Source organism: Acinonyx jubatus, chromosome A1 (genome assembly GCF_027475565.1).
Source record: "Acinonyx jubatus isolate Ajub_Pintada_27869175 chromosome A1, VMU_Ajub_asm_v1.0, whole genome shotgun sequence".
Lineage (NCBI taxonomy): Eukaryota > Metazoa > Chordata > Mammalia > Carnivora > Felidae > Acinonyx > Acinonyx jubatus.
The window spans coordinates 1,041,875-1,058,960 of NC_069380.1; the positions used below are offsets into that span (position 1 = coordinate 1,041,875).

A 17,086-nucleotide genomic window follows, 5' to 3' on the forward strand; every position below is an offset into this window, starting at 1 on the left:
TAGTCTAGGATTTGGGAACAGTTGTTATAGTTGAGTACTCACTCTGTTTTTGAGAAGTTGATTACTGCAGAGAACTAACTGTGGTAAAGAAAGTTCTATTCTCTGCTCCACTGTTTTCTTCCGAGAAGAATGAATTGGTACCTAGCAGCCAGCCACCAGAGGGAAGTCAGTTCTAGCTTTTCTGTCTTGGAAATCGTCTTCTGTTTTAGGTGTGCTAAAGCCATAGAAAGGATCCAGAGAACTCCTGCATTAAAAGCCTATACATTTCATATCCTAACATCAATAGATTTATGCCTTATTCCTCTGAAAATTGTTACCGTGATAAGGGTATTTCCTGCCTTATGGCACATGAATATTAACTGCAAATTAAAGTTCATTTGTTTTTTTAAATCCCTTTTAGCCTGGCACTTGGGCTTGATACCTCTTTTTTTTTTTTTTTTTTTTTTTTTTAATTTTTAATGTTTATTTTTGAGAGAGACAGATACAGAGCATGAGAGGGGGAGGGGCAGAGAGAGAGGGAGACACAGAATCCGAAGCAGGCTCCAGGCTCTGAGCTGTGAGCACAGAGCCCAACGCGGGGCTCGAACCCATGAACTGTGAGATCATGAACTGAGCCGAAATTGGACGCCCAACCATCTGAGCCATCCAGGTGCCCCAAGCTTGATATTTCTTCTTTTGGATACTTGCATATTTTGAATATTGAGTTGGTTTTTGTGTTACTGAATTTTTTATTAATAAGAACTGTGCTATATTATTTTATTGTTTAATATTTAATTACATATTGGATATCATGAATATTCAAATCCTGACATCTAACTTCTTGTCTGTGGTCTTGGGCAACTTAGCTTTGAAGATGATAATGATTATTTTTTTAAGTAAGCTCTAGGCCCAACGTGGGACTTACACTTACATCCCTGGGATCAAGAGTTGCATGATCAACCAGCTGAGCCAGCCAGCACCTCTTGTTTTTAGATCTGTATAAAGAAGACAAAGTGATTTCCTTCATGGATTTGCTTTAACATGAATATTTGGCTCATAACAAGCATCAAATAAATGTTAAATATTACTGGATGGATGCACTAATTTTTAAAAAATTTCATTGAGTTATGAAAATTTTGAATCAGTGTTATTCAGCATATTTCAACTTTTAATACCTTCTGTAGAGTGGTAATGTTAAAAGTTTTTTTGATGTTTACTTAAATTTATGTGAAGGCCTTATGTGAAGGTTTCCCTTAGCATATATTATTGTTTTACCATGAAGAAGTCTTCCTTAGTGAGGAACTGTTTTAGAGTAATGGTGTATATATATTTTAGTTTTTGGAAATATTTAAAACAGAGTGTGGAATGGTAATTTGTAGATCTTTGTGAAAGGCAGGTAGTCACCCCTTACAGTTTTAGATACAATTATCCATTTTCTTTAAAGCAGATATAAATGTATCTTCTGCCATTTTTCAGTATTAGCATGTCATCCACACTGGTGCACATACAGCTCTTGCTCTCAGAGCAATGATTTTGAGAGTGGTTTTGGAATTCACCTTTTGTTTTTTTTTTTAATTTTTTTTTTTTAAATTTACATTCAAATTAGCATATAGCGCAACGATTTCAGGAGTAGATTCCTTAGTGTCCCTTACCGATTTAGCCCATCCCCCCCAATCCCTCCAGTAACCCTCAGTTTGTTCTCCATATTTATGAGTCTCTTCTGTTTTGTCCCCCTCTCTATTTTTATATTATTTTTGTTTCCCTTCCCTTATGTTCATCTGTTTTGTCTCTTAAAGTCCTCATATGAGTGAAGTCATATGATTTTTGTCTTTCTCTGACTAATTTCACTTAGCATAATACCCTCCAGTTCCATCCACGTAGTTGCAGATGGCAAGATTTCTTTTTGATTGTCGAGTAATACTCCCTTGTATATATAGACCACATCTTCTTTATCCATTCATCCATCGATGGACATCTGGGCTCTTTCCATACTTTGGCTATTGTTGATAGTGCTGCTATAAACATGGGGTACATGTGTCCCTTCGAAACAGCACACCTGTATCTCTTGGATAAATACCTAGTAGTGCAATTGCTGGGTCATAGGTTAGTCCTATTTTTAGTTTTTTAAAGAACCTCCATACTGTTTTCCAGAGTAGCTGCACCAGCTTGCATTCCTGTGGAATTCAGCTTTATACATAGTACTTGAATTCTGATGTCTTGGAACCGTGGGTAGTTTTAATGTATTGAAGTATGGCTTTATTATAGAAAAGTTAAAATCTATTTTATTTAACTCAGAAGAGGTTTTTGTCACAGTTAAGTGAAAATACAATAGCCATTCCTATAAAATACTGTTTGTTTTACTACAAACATTTCATTACTATGTTAAATAGGATGTGATGCCCTCTGGAAACTAAACTTGGTTTAAGTAAGATGCTTAATGGTTAGAGAATAGCACAATATATATCAAATAAGGGATCAGAATTTTATAAGTAAAGGTTACTTAAAAATAACTCTGGTAATCAAAGTTAACATAGGAGTTTTTGCCTTCTTGCCTTTCCACAAATATTTGGGAAAACTGAGTGTATACTCTGTGCCCAAGCACTGTTTTAGACATGCAGTGAGAAGAGCAGTTAGTTATGGTCTATCCAGTGTTTTCATAAAATGGTTGAGATACCCCTATTTAATGTCTATGAAAAGTGCTCAACCTGTATTCCTCTTATATCTGGTGATAATTCCTTCATCTTTAACTAACGCTTTATCAACTTTTTATTATTTTCTGTACTGACTCCTGTCTTCCCCATTATTTGTTTTTAAAAAACATTTATTTATTTAAATAATCTCTACACCCAATGTGGGACTCGAACTCATCACCCCAAGATCAAGAGTCACATGTTCCTCTGATTGAACCAGCCAGGTGCCTGTTTTTTCCATTATTCATTCAGGTGCTTAGCTGCCTGAAATTCTTTTTAGATTAATGTTGACTCTTAAGTACAATTTTGTGGGACTCCTGCGTGGCTCAGTCAATTGACTGAGTCTTGATTTTGTCTCAAGTCATAATCCCAGGATCATGGAAATGAGCCCTGTGTTGGGCTCTATGCTGAGCATGGAGCCTGCTTGGGGTTCGTTCTTTCTCTCTCTCTCTCTCTCTCTCCCTCCCTCCCTCCCTCCCTCCCTCCCTCCCTCTACCTCTCTACCCCTCTGCCTCTCTCCTCTGCTTGTGTGCGCGCTCTCTCTCTCTCTCTCTCTCTAAAAAATATAAATAAATCTGAAGTGCAACTTGTTGGTCACCTCTTACTCAGACTCCCTGCTTCTCCCGTAAGCAATGTTTATCAGTATAGTGTGATCCTTACAGAGTTTTTTTTTCATGAATTTACATAAAAGTTATGTAATTTAGGAAAAATAGAATATGTGTGTGTATGGGTTTTTGGGGAATGCATAACGTTGTAGTAATAATACTCTGTTTTCTTGTAACTTTTTTTTGGTCCACAGTAATCTTACTGATCTTTTCATGTTAGTAAGATCTGCTTTTTAAAAAACCCTAATCTGTTCAGTTTTTTTCCATCTCCTGTCGTCACCTTTGTTTTCAGCTACCATCATCTCTCAGCTGGATCAGTGGCCTTCTAGGTGGTTTCTTTGCCTCTAGTCTTGCCTTCTCATCCATTTTCCACATAGCAGCCCGGGAGATGTATTAAAAACATAAGTGACATGTTAACCTTTTGGTGGAAACACTGCAATGTTTCAACCTGTTACAGTAAAATACAAACTTGTGTTTAAAATTCATGATTTCTGATTGCAGGGATGTGTTTTGTTTGTTGATTCCCACTCTCCCCCCACCGCCCTCAGGTGTCCAGATCAGTGTCCTGTGCATACTAGGTTGGATGCTTTGTAAATCTTTGTTGAATGCAGTTAATGAATTAACTTGTTGTCATTGGAAGCTTGTTCTGTGCATGTTTTTATATCTCCTACAATTCTTCCCTACCTTGTTCAGCCACATTGGTCTTTATTTTATTGCTTGGATTCACCAGCTTCATTGCCTTCAGGCTTGAATGTAGGAATGCCCTTCCTACAATTTTGCCACAGTGAATCTTTCTTGTCACTCCAGATTTCAGTGTAAATGTCACCTGGCCAAAGAGGTCTTCTCTGATAACTCTATTACCAATTCGTTGTTAAAAACTTTAAATTTTGCTTTAAAAACAAGTGAGAAATTGTGTTCAAAAATTAAGAAAAACAGTGAAATATACAATGAACAATTTCTCTCTCCCTGTCCTTGTTACTCCATCTGCCAAAGTGATATGTATAGTAGTGTCATCTTCATTGTTTCAGAAGTTCTTTATAGCAAAATAAGCAAATGGCAGCATATATGAAGTAGTAGATGTTTTTAAACCACCCGTTTTGTTTTTTATTTTTTTAAACCGGGCTAAATGACTTTATTAGAGAAAGAGGATTACAAAAGACTCAAGAGTTGGCTTTGGGGCTCTTGAACCAGTCTTTTAAGACTTGTACAACCACTGTTTTCTCACCATCTCAGAAAACCTACTTTATTAGGCTACCATGTATAAACCACTTCAAATACCCATCCACCTTGTCTCCAAACTAACCTACACCCCCCCCCGTCCCTTTTTTTTAACCTACAATCTATATCCACCCTTTATCCTCTGCCTGTTCTATATTTTCTTTCCTGTTTAGTCACTGAAACTAAGGTGATTGATGTTCAAGATTAGTTCTGCTACCACCTGTGTCCATGACCTCATCTCCTCCCATTGCTCAAGAACTTACCTTCTTTCTTTTCTGGCTCTTCACTGTTAACTCTTTGCAGTCTCTTTGGCTTCAGCATAGCCCTGCATATTTATCAGGAGCTCAGAAAATAATTGGTTGAATACAACAGAGTAATGAAGAGTTTGGACTACTGAGTTATAAAGACCTGGGTATGCATTTTAGCTGTGTGACTTTGGCAGGTTAATTAGCATCTCCAAGACATAAATTCTTCTTCATTAAAAAGGGACAGAAATTATAACTATATCAAGTGTTATATTGAAGATATAACTAGGAAGTATAGTGTGTATATTTCCTGTGGCCATTGTAACAAATTACCATAACCTTGGTGGCTTAAAACAATAGAAAATTTTTGCTGTCATAATTCTGGAGGTCAGAAGTTGGAAATCAGTGACACAGGGATCAAATCAAGGTGTCAGCAGGGCCAGGCTTCCTCTGGAAGCTTTGGCAGAGAATCCATTCCTTGCCTCTTCTACATTCTGGTGACTGCCAACATCCCTTGGCTGCATCACTTCAGTCTCTGATCTGCCTCTATGCCTGTAATCTCCTACCTCCCTTTGCAAACTGGTGCATTTAGGGCCCACCTAGCTAATCTGTTTCTAAATTCTTGACCTTAATCATATCTGCAAAGACCCTTTTACCATGTAAGGTAACATTTACAGGTTCCAGGGATTGGGATCTGATATCTTTGGGGGCCATTATTCAGCCTGATACATGGATACAAAGCATACAGCAATAGTGCCTGGCAAATAAGGATTTAAGCTTTCTGGATAAGGTCAACAAGGATTTCAGATTCTCAGAAGGATTCAATTATATAGTTGTAAGGGGGCCAGGGAATATGAAAAAAAAAGGGATTAAAAAAAGATGAGGCAAGGGAAATTAGGGATTAGATCATGTCACCTTATTCAATACAGTAGATACATAGGATAAATGTATAGAGAAGGGATTTTAATTGCCAGGTTTTTGTTATTTTCCTGTTCAAACGTATATTGAAGGATTTATCCATGTTTCCAATGGTAAAGTTTATAGCTTAAATAGTATGGTAGAAAGGAGGTGGTGGAAGTGGGAATATACTACATATCATTACTGAAAATTGGAGGATTACCTTTTTATATTGCAAGAGGTTCCCATGCAGACTATATGAAATTTAGTGAATGACATCATAGAATGGATACCAAATTTTTCCTTTATTAAATAAGAATTGTCATTTAGAATAAAAAAGAAAATTACCTTTAAAAAGTTCTTTCAGGGGTGCTTTGGGTGGTTCATTTGGGCGTCTGACTCTTGATTTTGGCTCAGGTCATGATCTCATGGTTTGTAAGGCTGAGCCCCACGTCAGGCTCTGCATGGACAGTGCTGAATGTGCTTGGGATTGTCTCCCCCCGCCCCCCCCCCCCCCCCCCGCCGTGCTTACATGTGCTCACATCCTATCTCAAAATAAACACATAAACTTTAAAAATAAAAACCAAATAAATAAATAAATCTTTCAGTTAGAATAACAAAAGATTATACTGACATTTGTTTTCTTTTTCTTCTTTCCATCTACTTGACAGGTTTTTTGGCATGGACACAGGTTCAGTGGGAGGATTAGAATTGACTGATCAGACTCCTGTTTTATTAGGGAGTACGGCCATGGCAACTAGTCTCACCAATGTAGGAAATTCATTTAGTGGTCCACCTAATCCTTTAGTTTCTAGATCTAATAAATTTCAAAACTCATCAGTGGAAGATGATGATGATGTTGTTTTTATCGAACCCGTACAACCTCCCCCACCTTCTGCACCAGTGGTAGCTGATCAAAGGACTGTAACATTTACATCATCAAAAAATGAAGAACTACAAGGAAATGATTCCAAAATTCTTCCATCCTCAAAAGAGTTGGCTTCTCAGAAGGGAAGTGTAAGTGAGACAATTGTCATTGATGATGAAGAGGACATGGAAACAAATCAAGGGCAAGAGAAAAATTCCTCCAATTTTATTGAACGGAGACCTCCTGAATCTAAAAACAGAACCAATGATGTGGATTTCTCCACTTCCAGTTTTTCAAGAAGTAAGGTAAATGCAGGAATGGGTAATAGTGGTATCACCACAGAACCAGACTCTGAAATTCAGATTGCTAATGTTACAACCTTAGAAACAGGTGTAAGCTCTGTGAATGATGGCCAATTAGAAAATACTGACGGGCGAGATATGAACTTAATGATTACACATGTAACATCACTGCAGAATACCAACTTGGGAGATGTCTCTAACGGACTGCAGTCAAGTAATTTTGGTGTTAATATACAAACATACACCCCATCTTTAACTTCACAGACCAAGACTGGAGTAGGACCTTTTAATCCTGGTAGAATGAATGTGGCAGGAGACGTATTTCAGAATGGAGAATCTGCAACTCATCATAATCCTGGTAAGCAGTACGTGATCTACCCCATGTAAATGAATTTATTTGCTTGCTCCTTTTTTTATTGTAGTAATTGGTACTACCTCGGTTAGTTTACTCATGTAAAATAAGTTAATTCTATTGACTTGTAAGTTTGAAATTTTAGCTAATAAGAGATGTAAAACCATGTATTTCTCTGCAGATTGTTAGAAAATCACAGAAATTTATGTTTAAAGGATTGGAGAAAAATGCCTTTTACATTAACTACCACTGAAGTCTAACAGTTTGGCATCTTACTTGTCATGTAATTACTTTTTGCTAATACAATTTTAGTTCTGTCTAGTAGTAATATGTAAATAGTGAAAAAAAGATAAACACACTTATGTAACAACCTAGTATTGTATAATAGGCACATTTAGATTTGTTTTTACTTTACTTGTGTTTAATTTTGACTCTTATCTGATTTTAATTTTTTCTCACTAGCATTTTATATTTTAATATTTGAAGGCTGGTAAATTTCGCAACTATCTGAAAATTTTTTCTTTAGACAGTTTTGCTCTGTGAAAACATTAAAAAGAGAAGTTACAAGAACTCTGGCTTTTTGATGACCATGTCTTTGTATGTCCCTTTATCTTTCACCTCTACCCCTAAACCTTTATATGTCTGTCTTTCTCATATATCCTTCTTTCTGTTTCTCTCATTTTTTCATCCTTTTAGGCTTATTAGCAACTTTATCAGCCTAGAAATTGTGGAGAATAATAAAGAATGACTAAAGCTTAGTGTAGAATGCTATAAAATGCTGGTCATTTTTCCTTTTTACTTATTTTTTTTGGTTATGAGTGATGTTTAATTGTTGAAGAATGTTTGGAAAATCTGTAATTAAATCCCTGATAGTATTTTATTAACTGAAGATTACCGCATCAGTCCTTTGAGTGGTTTTCTTTCAGTCTTTTTCCTTTGCATTATCACTTGGTTGACATGCAACTCTGAATAATTTTGCTTCCTGTTTTTTTCCCATTTTAATATTATGTTGTATTTTCTCATACCAATAACATTTATATACAAGTTTTAATGACTGCATAGTGGATATGGATATATCATTCCCATATTTGGTGTTTACAGTTTCCCATATTTTGCTGTTATCGATTTATGATGAACATCTTTGTTCACATTTCTCATTATTTCTTTAGAGTATATTTCTAGAAATGAAGTTACAAGGCCAAACGATATCACTGTCCCCATCCTTCCAAAGACTTTTGGTTGAAAAAAAATCTATCTGGTTTATAATGACTTTGGAAGAAATAATGTTCCTTACTATTCAATTTGTAAAATATCTCATGCCTTCCAAGACTCTTTCCCTCTATGTGTGTATATGTATTTTCGTAGGCAAGTCTGGGTATGGGCATGTATCTGTGAGTTTGTATGAGCATTTTAAAGTTGTAGAAATATATTGTCATATTGCCGTCCAGAAAAGTCTTACAAACTTACACGTCAGCTGTCTATATGTTAGTTTCTTTCTCATTGTAACTTTCAGGCTCAAATAAAAGTTTAAGATGCTAATGCTCAAATTAATTTGAAAATAAGTATTTTGTCTTTATTGTAATTATAAATATTTTAAAAACATAAGAGTATGAGGAAGGAAATAATCTCACCATTGAGAGTAGTACATTTAATTCTAACCTGAGATCATAGTTTAGGTATTGTTTTGTAAACTCTTTCCTCCTACTACCCCTTTAAATACCTAACAAAACATCTTGAACTTTTGACCATATCAAGTCTATATGTTTGCTTTATTCTCTATTTAGCTTGGTTCCAGTTTTCACTATTTAAATAACTCTTAAGGATATTTTTATGCCTGTATCTTGAAATACTTATTTCTTTAGGGATATTGTTGAGTCAAAGGGGCATATCATTGTAAGAATTGTCTTTCTGGGGGTGCCTGGCTGGCTCAGTTGTATAGTGTGTTACTCTTGATCTTGGGGTTATTGGTTCGAGCCCCATTTTGGATGTAGAGATTACTTAAGAAAAATAAAAAATAAAAAAATCTTAAAAAAAAAAACCCAATTGTGTTCCTTTTTACTCAAGCTCTTATACAAGGGAATGTATACTACTTATCAGAAAAAAACTGAACAGATATACCTTTTTGCTCTTTTGTTTCTGAATTCGCTCTTGTTGTTAAATGTGCTGTTTTTATTAGTAATAGGGAGTTATAAAATCTTGGCTATTTATACTAGCTGTCAGACTAATTGTGATTTGGGCAAATTAGACCGCTGCCCCCTGATGTCCTTTGAATAAAATAGAAGGTTTAGACAAAACTTACCTTCCTAAAAATATTTTCATGTTGGAGGATGTGAAAATTTGGTAGCAGAAATATATAAGAACTGAAAAATAGATAAATGGAGACATATTATTTATACAGGGTCTAAAACTAAATTCAAAAAAAAAGTATGCCTTTTTTTTTCAAAATCAAGTTAATCGATGCCCTTAAATTTAACTCATTTCTTTAAGAATATGTTCAAGTGATAAACCTGCAAAATTGAGCATATGTTCAAATACAAGTTTTGATTGGAGGGCCTTCATAAGGTGGAATTTTCAATTAGTGACTACAGTTGGCTCTTAAAAACATAGTAAGGGTTAAGAGTGTCAACTTCCCCTCTCTCCCCACCCCCCCATGCACTTGAAAAATCCATATATAATTTTTTGACTACTCCAAAACATAACTACTAGTAGCCTTCGGGTTTTGTTTTGTTTTGTTTTTAACTAGTAGTCTACTGTTGACTGGAAGCCTTACTGATAACAGCATGTATTTTCTGTATGATATGTATTATATACTGTATTTAGTAAACTAAGCTAGAGAAAAGAATGTTATTAAGAAAATCATAAAAAAATACTTTTACAATACTGTACTATAAAAAAATCTGCATGTAAGTGGACTCACTTAGTTCAAACCCATGTTGTTCAAGAGCCAACTGTATATTCTTTGTAGTCATTAATATTTGTATCTATTTATTAAAACTGGTCTATTACCCTGATCATAGCAGAATAACAGGATTCCAGAATGCACTGTTTATTCAACATATGAAGTATAATTTTGTGGAGAGGGGTATTACGGACTAAGGTAAAATTTCAGTAGCAGTGTTATGTAGCCCCTTGAAACAATTATACTGATGGACTGGTTCGGAACCAGGAAATCTCCCTCTTCAAAGTTTTGAAAATAAAGAAGTTTCCCTGAGCTCTAGATAAATTTGTACTTCCTGTGGAAGGAAAAAGACCATTGTTTTTCATATAGAAGGGTAACTTTTTATGTATGGAAGTTGAAAATTTGGAATAACCTAGAAAATAAAAAAATTACTAGAGACAATAGTAGAATTTAGAAATGGTGGCCTGTAAAGTTTCAAAAGGAAAAAAGCTTATGGTATTGATAGTGTAGTGAGAGATCTGTGGAGCTGTAACTAGTGTAGTAAGCAGGAGACTTTCTGCTAAGTACCAGCTTAAGAGAGAAAAAATAAATTCTGCACTCTACTGTTAATGTTGCACATATCTTTTAATTCTGTGCTATGCCGAAACCGTTTGCAGTGAGACCGTAATAATGATGTTGGATGAGTCACTATACGTTGGCTTATCATTCTGTGTAACACTCTAATTTCTTTGGTATTATGTGGTCTATTTAGAGGCCATGGAACTAAACATGGGAAAAGCTGTTTTTATTTTTAAAAATGTTTATTTGAGAGAGAGAGAGAGTGTGCGTGCATGCGTGCAGGTACATGAGTGGGGAGAAGCAGAGAGAGATGGGGAGAGAGAGAATCCCAAGCAGGCTCCACGCTCAGTGTGGAGCCCTACGTGGGGCTCTGTCTCAGGATTGTGAGATCATGATCTGAGCTGAAATCAAGAGTTGGATGCTTAAGCAACTGAGCCACCCAGGCACCTTGGAAAAAGCTGTTTTTGAAAAGGTGTTTTGAATATAATCATATATACAGTTTATCAGACCTGTATTATATTTGTCAAGTGTTTGGCCAAAATTTTATTATAACTTCCATTATCAACTTTTATGTTTGTGTATGTGTTCCTTACTTAAAGGAATATTCTGTAAATTCTTGTTTAATCAATAATGGCTAATATTTTTTAATGCTTCCTCTATGCTACTTACTATGTTTTATTGCATGTATTATCTTATTTAATGTTACCATTCCTATGAGGTTGGTACCATTTCCAGTTTAGAGAAGAGTTAGGTACAGAGTTTAACGTTCCAGTTTAGTAGGTGGAGTCTAAATGTCAACTAGGCATTCTTAGTCCTTGGGTTTTTACCTCTCTGCTACATTGCTGCCTTATTAATGTCTTAAACTTGTACAGGATGGGAAGTTAAAACTGTTTCTTTGATAGAGATCCCAATGTGTATAAATACCTGTTTCATTTATTCTTCCTTGTGCATTTTGTTTTTAAGATTCTTGGATTTCCCAGTCAGCTTCATTTCCTCGTAATCAGAAACAACCAGGGGTGGATTCTTTATCACCAGTGGCCTCCCTTCCTAAACAGATTTTCCAGCCTTCTGCACAGCAACAACCCACTAAACCAGTTAAAGTCACTTGTGCAAACTGCAAAAAACCTTTACAGAAGGGACAGACGGCTTATCAACGAAAAGGATCAGCTCATCTCTTTTGTTCTACCACCTGCCTTTCTTCCTTCTCTCACAAGCCTGCTCCAAAGAAACTTTGTGTTATGTGTAAAAAGTAAGGTTTACCTTTCTCTCCTTTTTTTTTAAATGAAGTACAGTTGGTACACAGCGTTACATTAGTTTCAGGTGTACAATATAGTGATTGGACAAGTCTCTTAAGTTATGCTGTGCTCACCACAAGTGTAGGTAAGGTTTACCTTTCAGCATAATTCCATGTGGTTGAATATTGGTGGTATATAATTTTAGGAAAATCCTGAGTCTTAGAGGCAAATTATGATGTTTGAAAAATTGGTAAGCTAGTTGTTTGAATCTTAAAGCAAAACTCAGATTTGCAGTGGCTTTGGAGGATTCCCTACTACCACTGGGTGGCTGATGATTAAAAGTCTTCTTATTTGGATAGGGTTTGGGGTTGATTTAGATACCAGGCCCTTGTAATTAATTTTGGCTCTAATCTCCATTGAACTCGTTGAATTTGTCAAAATGCATGTTTATTTGCATTATTAATTATTAGAATTCTAGCCAGATAAAATTGTTTTGCAATTTATGTCACATTAAAATAGGTCAAATTTTGTACTATCTTCATATTAAGATTATTTTAAATTGGCAAGTCTTTGGATTTTATGTTTTTATGTTAGTTTTGAACATTCAGTCATTACAATGCCCAGTGTTTTAAGACTCAAGTACCAGTTTTTGGATAGCTTTGGGGAGAGACAGTTCTTTCTTACATTATTTTTTAGGTCTTGCTTCACTAGTTAAAAATAGTGAAACATGGTATATTATGTGCACGGTCGAACCAGGTGGGCTTTCCTTCTGTGCCATCTCTTGGAGCGACCCAAATTTGGGAAGATAGTTTAGATCTTAGAACTTTGGAAAGGTTCTCTGTACAAGTTTAATAAATGCAAGTATTGGAACGGTTACATAGTTTTTAGATTGCTTTACAGTAGTAGACTTTTACATACTGTAGTATAGGATCTTGAAATTCAGAATTTCATTAAAGGAAAACTTCACAGGTCATCACTTTTGTTTCCTACCATTTTGAATTGCATTACAGAGCTGTACAGAATGGTAGGTGGGGTCCTTTTGGGTTATGGCTATAGGGGTGTACCTAAATAAGTTCATATGTCCTCTCTAGAATATATGTCATATTTCTGTGACCTAGATCGTTCCAAGTTTTCTACTTACCTATGGGAAAGGAATTGACTAGGTGTTATAAGTTTGTATCTCAGGAAATTAGGCCTTGATGTTAAACTCTATATATAAATAATAACAACTGATTTTTTTTACTTTTATTTTTTAAAGTGTTTCCAATGTCTGAAAGCCTTGTTAAGGAGTTTGAAGATAAATTGGGTACTGACAAAGATTTAATAGTATGAAATCATTTTGGTTCCTTATCTTCTGTGTTCACATTTTATTGCCAAGAGTTTTTAAATAGTAAACGTGATTTAATGGATCTAAAAATGGTGTTTGATTCCCAGGGTAAAATATGTGGAAATTAGAAATGTTAATTATTACTCTTACATTTGATTTTTTTTTAAATACAAGTTGACTTTAAGCTGTTCACTTACTTTTCAGAGATATAACTACGATGAAAGGAACTATTGTCGCTCAAGTGGATTCAAGTGAATCCTTCCAGGAATTCTGTAGTACATCTTGTTTGTCTCTCTATGAAGACAAACAGAATCCCACTAAAGGAGCTCTAAATAAATCAAGATGTACAATTTGTGGTAAACTAACAGAGGTTTGTATTTTTGTGCCTTCTCTCTTAGTTCTAACTAATGGGAATATTCTTAGCTTTATTTAATAGTTACGATGTCATCAGTATATAGTTCTTTAAAAGTGGAGATGTATATTCCATTATGTAATCCCTGTGGGAGAATGATTTAAGAAATTTTAAAATATAATACTTTTTCCCTGAGGTTTGGAGCATGTAGAGACAAAACCACAGTGTTTAAATATATAGACTTGACTCGAAACTACCATTCTTAAGAAAGAGAACAAATGGAGGAAATGTTTTTAATAACTTAACGTTATTCATATGGTATTAAAGTTTTTACATTTGATTATATTAAAAGAAACCTGTGTATTATACATACCTCATCTGAATTATTTATAACATTGGTTTTCTCCTACCTTTCTAGAGCAGTGTATTTTATTTATAGTTCCTTTTGGATTTGTCTAAAGATTTCCAGTCTCTTTGTTTTAGAAGTTTTATCCAAACTGGGTTGTTTCCTATCATTTTTAGATCTCTCTAGAGAAGTTCGTAGTGATGTCGCTAATGCTTACCCCTCTGCCATAAGTGTATTTATTGTGTGTATAAAAATAAGTTCAAAGAATCACGAACAGTAGTTTGTCTTTTCTTTTTCCCTAAATAAGCCTTCCACAGAAAAATTATTGAGGCATTTTCAATTGGAGCACCTTGTTATTTAGCTACTTGTGATACTCATTTATTTTTTAAAATTTTGTTTGTTTTTAGATTCGCCATGAAGTTAGCTTTAAAAATATGACTCATAAGCTGTGCAGTGACCACTGCTTTAATAGGTACAGAATGGCCAATGGTTTAATAATGAATTGCTGTGAACAGTGTGGAGAGTACCTGCCCAGCAAAGGTGCTGGAAATAACGTCCTGGTGATTGATGGTCAGCAGAAAAGATTTTGCTGTCAAAGCTGTGTCAGTGAATACAAACAGGTAACTCATGATCTAATCAAAATTGGCCATTCTTTTGAATATGTTTTAAATTGCTATAATAGCTTTATTTTAGCAGCATTTATTTATACTCTAGATTTATCCTGGAATCTCATTTAATTCCATTGTTATCTTCATCTCTTGGAGATAACATATCTCAAATGAATACTGATATATGTAAATTACTAGAAATTGTGATTTTACATATAATGGTAAATGCTAGCAGAATGATTACTCTTTTGAAATATTACATATGTATTTTTTGCTGGGGTGCCGGGGTAACTCAGTTGGTTAAGTGTCTGACTCTTGGTTTCGGCTCAGGTCATGATCTCACAGTTTGTGAATTTGAGCCCCGTATAGGGCTTTGCGCTGGCTGTGCAGAACCTGATTGGGATTTTCTCTCTCTCTCTCTCTCTCTCTCTCTCTCTCTCTCTCTCTCTGTCTCTCTCTCTGTCTCTCTCTCTGTCTCTCTCTCTCTCTGCTCCTCTCCTGTTCACATTGTCTCTGTCTCTTTCGAAATCAATAAACTAAAAAAAAAAAAATATTTTTGGGGCGTTGGAGAGGTGTTGCAAATATGATTTTTCAGAAAGCTTTGTTTAAGAAGATTATATTTCAATTTTAAGGTCTTTTGATGTAGTTTGTTTTTGAATATATTCAAAAGTAAAATGTACGTTAAAATATATGTTCAGAGAAAACCAGCTCCTGTTTCTATCTTCTTTTGGTTCCTACTTATCTTTTATAGGTATCAGTTTTTCAGTTTTTATTATTTTATAGTTTCTCTTCTTTATGAAGAATTAAGAAAGTATGTAATTCATTCTTCGTTTCTCTTTTTCCTATACAAAAGGCAACATATTGTATGTACTACGCTGCCTCTTCAATGTTTCATTTCACAGCGTATCTTGGAAATCATTGTCTATCAATGATATATGGACTTTCTTCTGTTTTTTAATGGCTGTTCAAGTTAAATTTTCAGGAAAACTATGAGCTGGTTATTCAAAACATTAAAAATAAATTGTATAAACATAGATAAATTTATATTAGTCTTCTAGGGCTGCCGTAACAAAATGCCAGACTAGAGGGCTCAAACAAATTTCTTTTGTCATAGTTCTGGAGTCTAGGAGTTCAAGTATCAAACCTTTATGGGTTGGTTTCTGGTGAGTCTGCTCTTTGAGGATTGTAGATAGCCTCCTCTTTGTGGTTTCCTCACATGGTCTTTCCTCTTTACAAAAGGGTGGTGTAGGGAGGGGAGGGGAAGGGATCTCTGGTCTCTCTTCCTCTTCTCATAAGGATCTTTGTGTCCTGTATGATTAGGCTCGTAATCTTAGGACTTATTTAACCTTAACTGCCCCCTTAAAGGCCCTATTTTAAATATGATCGCATTGGGAGTAGGGCTTAAAGATACGAATTTTATGGTGCCTGGGTGGTTCAGTCAGTTAAGAATCGACCTTTGGCTCAAGTCATGATCTCATGGTTCGTGAATTCCAGTCCTGCACTGGGGAGCTAAAGCCCTGCTTCTCTCTGTCTCTCTGTCTCTCTGTCTCTCTCTCTCTCTCTGTCTGTCTGTCTGTCTGTCTGTCTCTCTCTCTCCCTCTCTCCCTCCCCCCCCCCCCCCCCCCGCCTCTTGCTCACTTGTGCCCTCTCGTTCTTTAAAAAAAAAAAACAAATGAATTTTGGGGGAACACAATTCAAACCTCAACAATATTGAAAATAAAAGAAGTACACAAAACCTATTACTTCCTAATTAGTTTAATGTATTTTAATATTATTTGTATTCTTAAGGTTATTTGTGTCTTATGTTTATACAATGGACATTTTACAAATAATGGTGTGCTTCTGTGTGTCTCCAGTTTCATGTTTGGTTTTATTTTGTAGCTGAAATTAGCCATAGTGGGAGTGTTTTCATGACAAATGTTGCCAATTATGGGGTCTCCCTTAATCTAAGAGCTAGTGGTTAACCATGTCCCAGACAGCACTGGGCTATATAATAGTTTATTTGATCACTTTGCTATTGGATGGTCTTCAGGTTATTTCTGGTACTTTGCCATTATAAATAGCAGGTGGTGAATAACCTGATGTATTTTCTCTGTATTCGTGGAGGTATGGTTTTATGGTAGACTCTTAGAAGCTGGCTGCTTGCCAAAGGAGTGCATATGTTAGTTAGTTGGACATGTTAAATTCCCTTCTGTTGTAATTGTGCCAGTTTGTATCTCTCTTAGTAGTGTATGTTGAGTGCCTGTGTCTCCACTCCCTCTCCAATAGAGTATTAACACATAATTTTGATTGGGTAAGATGGTATGTTGATATAGTTTTAATTCATATTCCTTTTATTAGGAATGATGAGCACTTTTTCATATTTCAGAGCTACTTGTCTTTCCTTTTCTGTGAACTGTTTATCTTTTACACATTTTTTCTTTGGGTTTTGATCTTCTCCGTTTTTTCCATTAAATTGAACATTTATTTTAATGAGCAAAATGCATTTGTAGTTTGTTTACAAACAATTGCCCCTACCATGTTGCAAGTATTGTCCTAGTTGCTGGAAATAGTATAGTGGAAAGTAAACATAGATCCTGCTTTCATAGGATTTTCATTGAGGTGG

The 17,086-nt window shown here is 35.3% G+C and overlaps 1 protein-coding gene across 4 annotated transcripts in view; it reads left to right on the plus strand.

Annotated features, from left to right (window-relative positions):
* The window catches only part of ZMYM2 (zinc finger MYM-type containing 2), a 101,050-nt gene that overhangs the window by 25,173 nt on the left and 58,791 nt on the right, over nucleotides 1-17,086 (plus strand). For 2 of the 4 annotated variants that reach the window (XM_053204356.1, XM_027064492.2), the window contains exons 3-7: nucleotides 6,306-6,807; nucleotides 7,069-7,162; nucleotides 11,577-11,862; nucleotides 13,380-13,545; nucleotides 14,281-14,493. In XM_053204356.1, coding sequence (XP_053060331.1) covers nucleotides 6,316-6,807; nucleotides 7,069-7,162; nucleotides 11,577-11,862; nucleotides 13,380-13,545; nucleotides 14,281-14,493 — 1,251 coding nt within the window. In that variant the 5' untranslated portion in view covers nucleotides 6,306-6,315. Of the gene's footprint in view, nucleotides 1-6,305; nucleotides 7,163-11,576; nucleotides 11,863-13,379; nucleotides 13,546-14,280; nucleotides 14,494-17,086 lie in introns of all 4 variants that reach the window. The other 2 variants (XM_027064493.2, XM_027064491.2) reach the window with 1 other exon arrangement.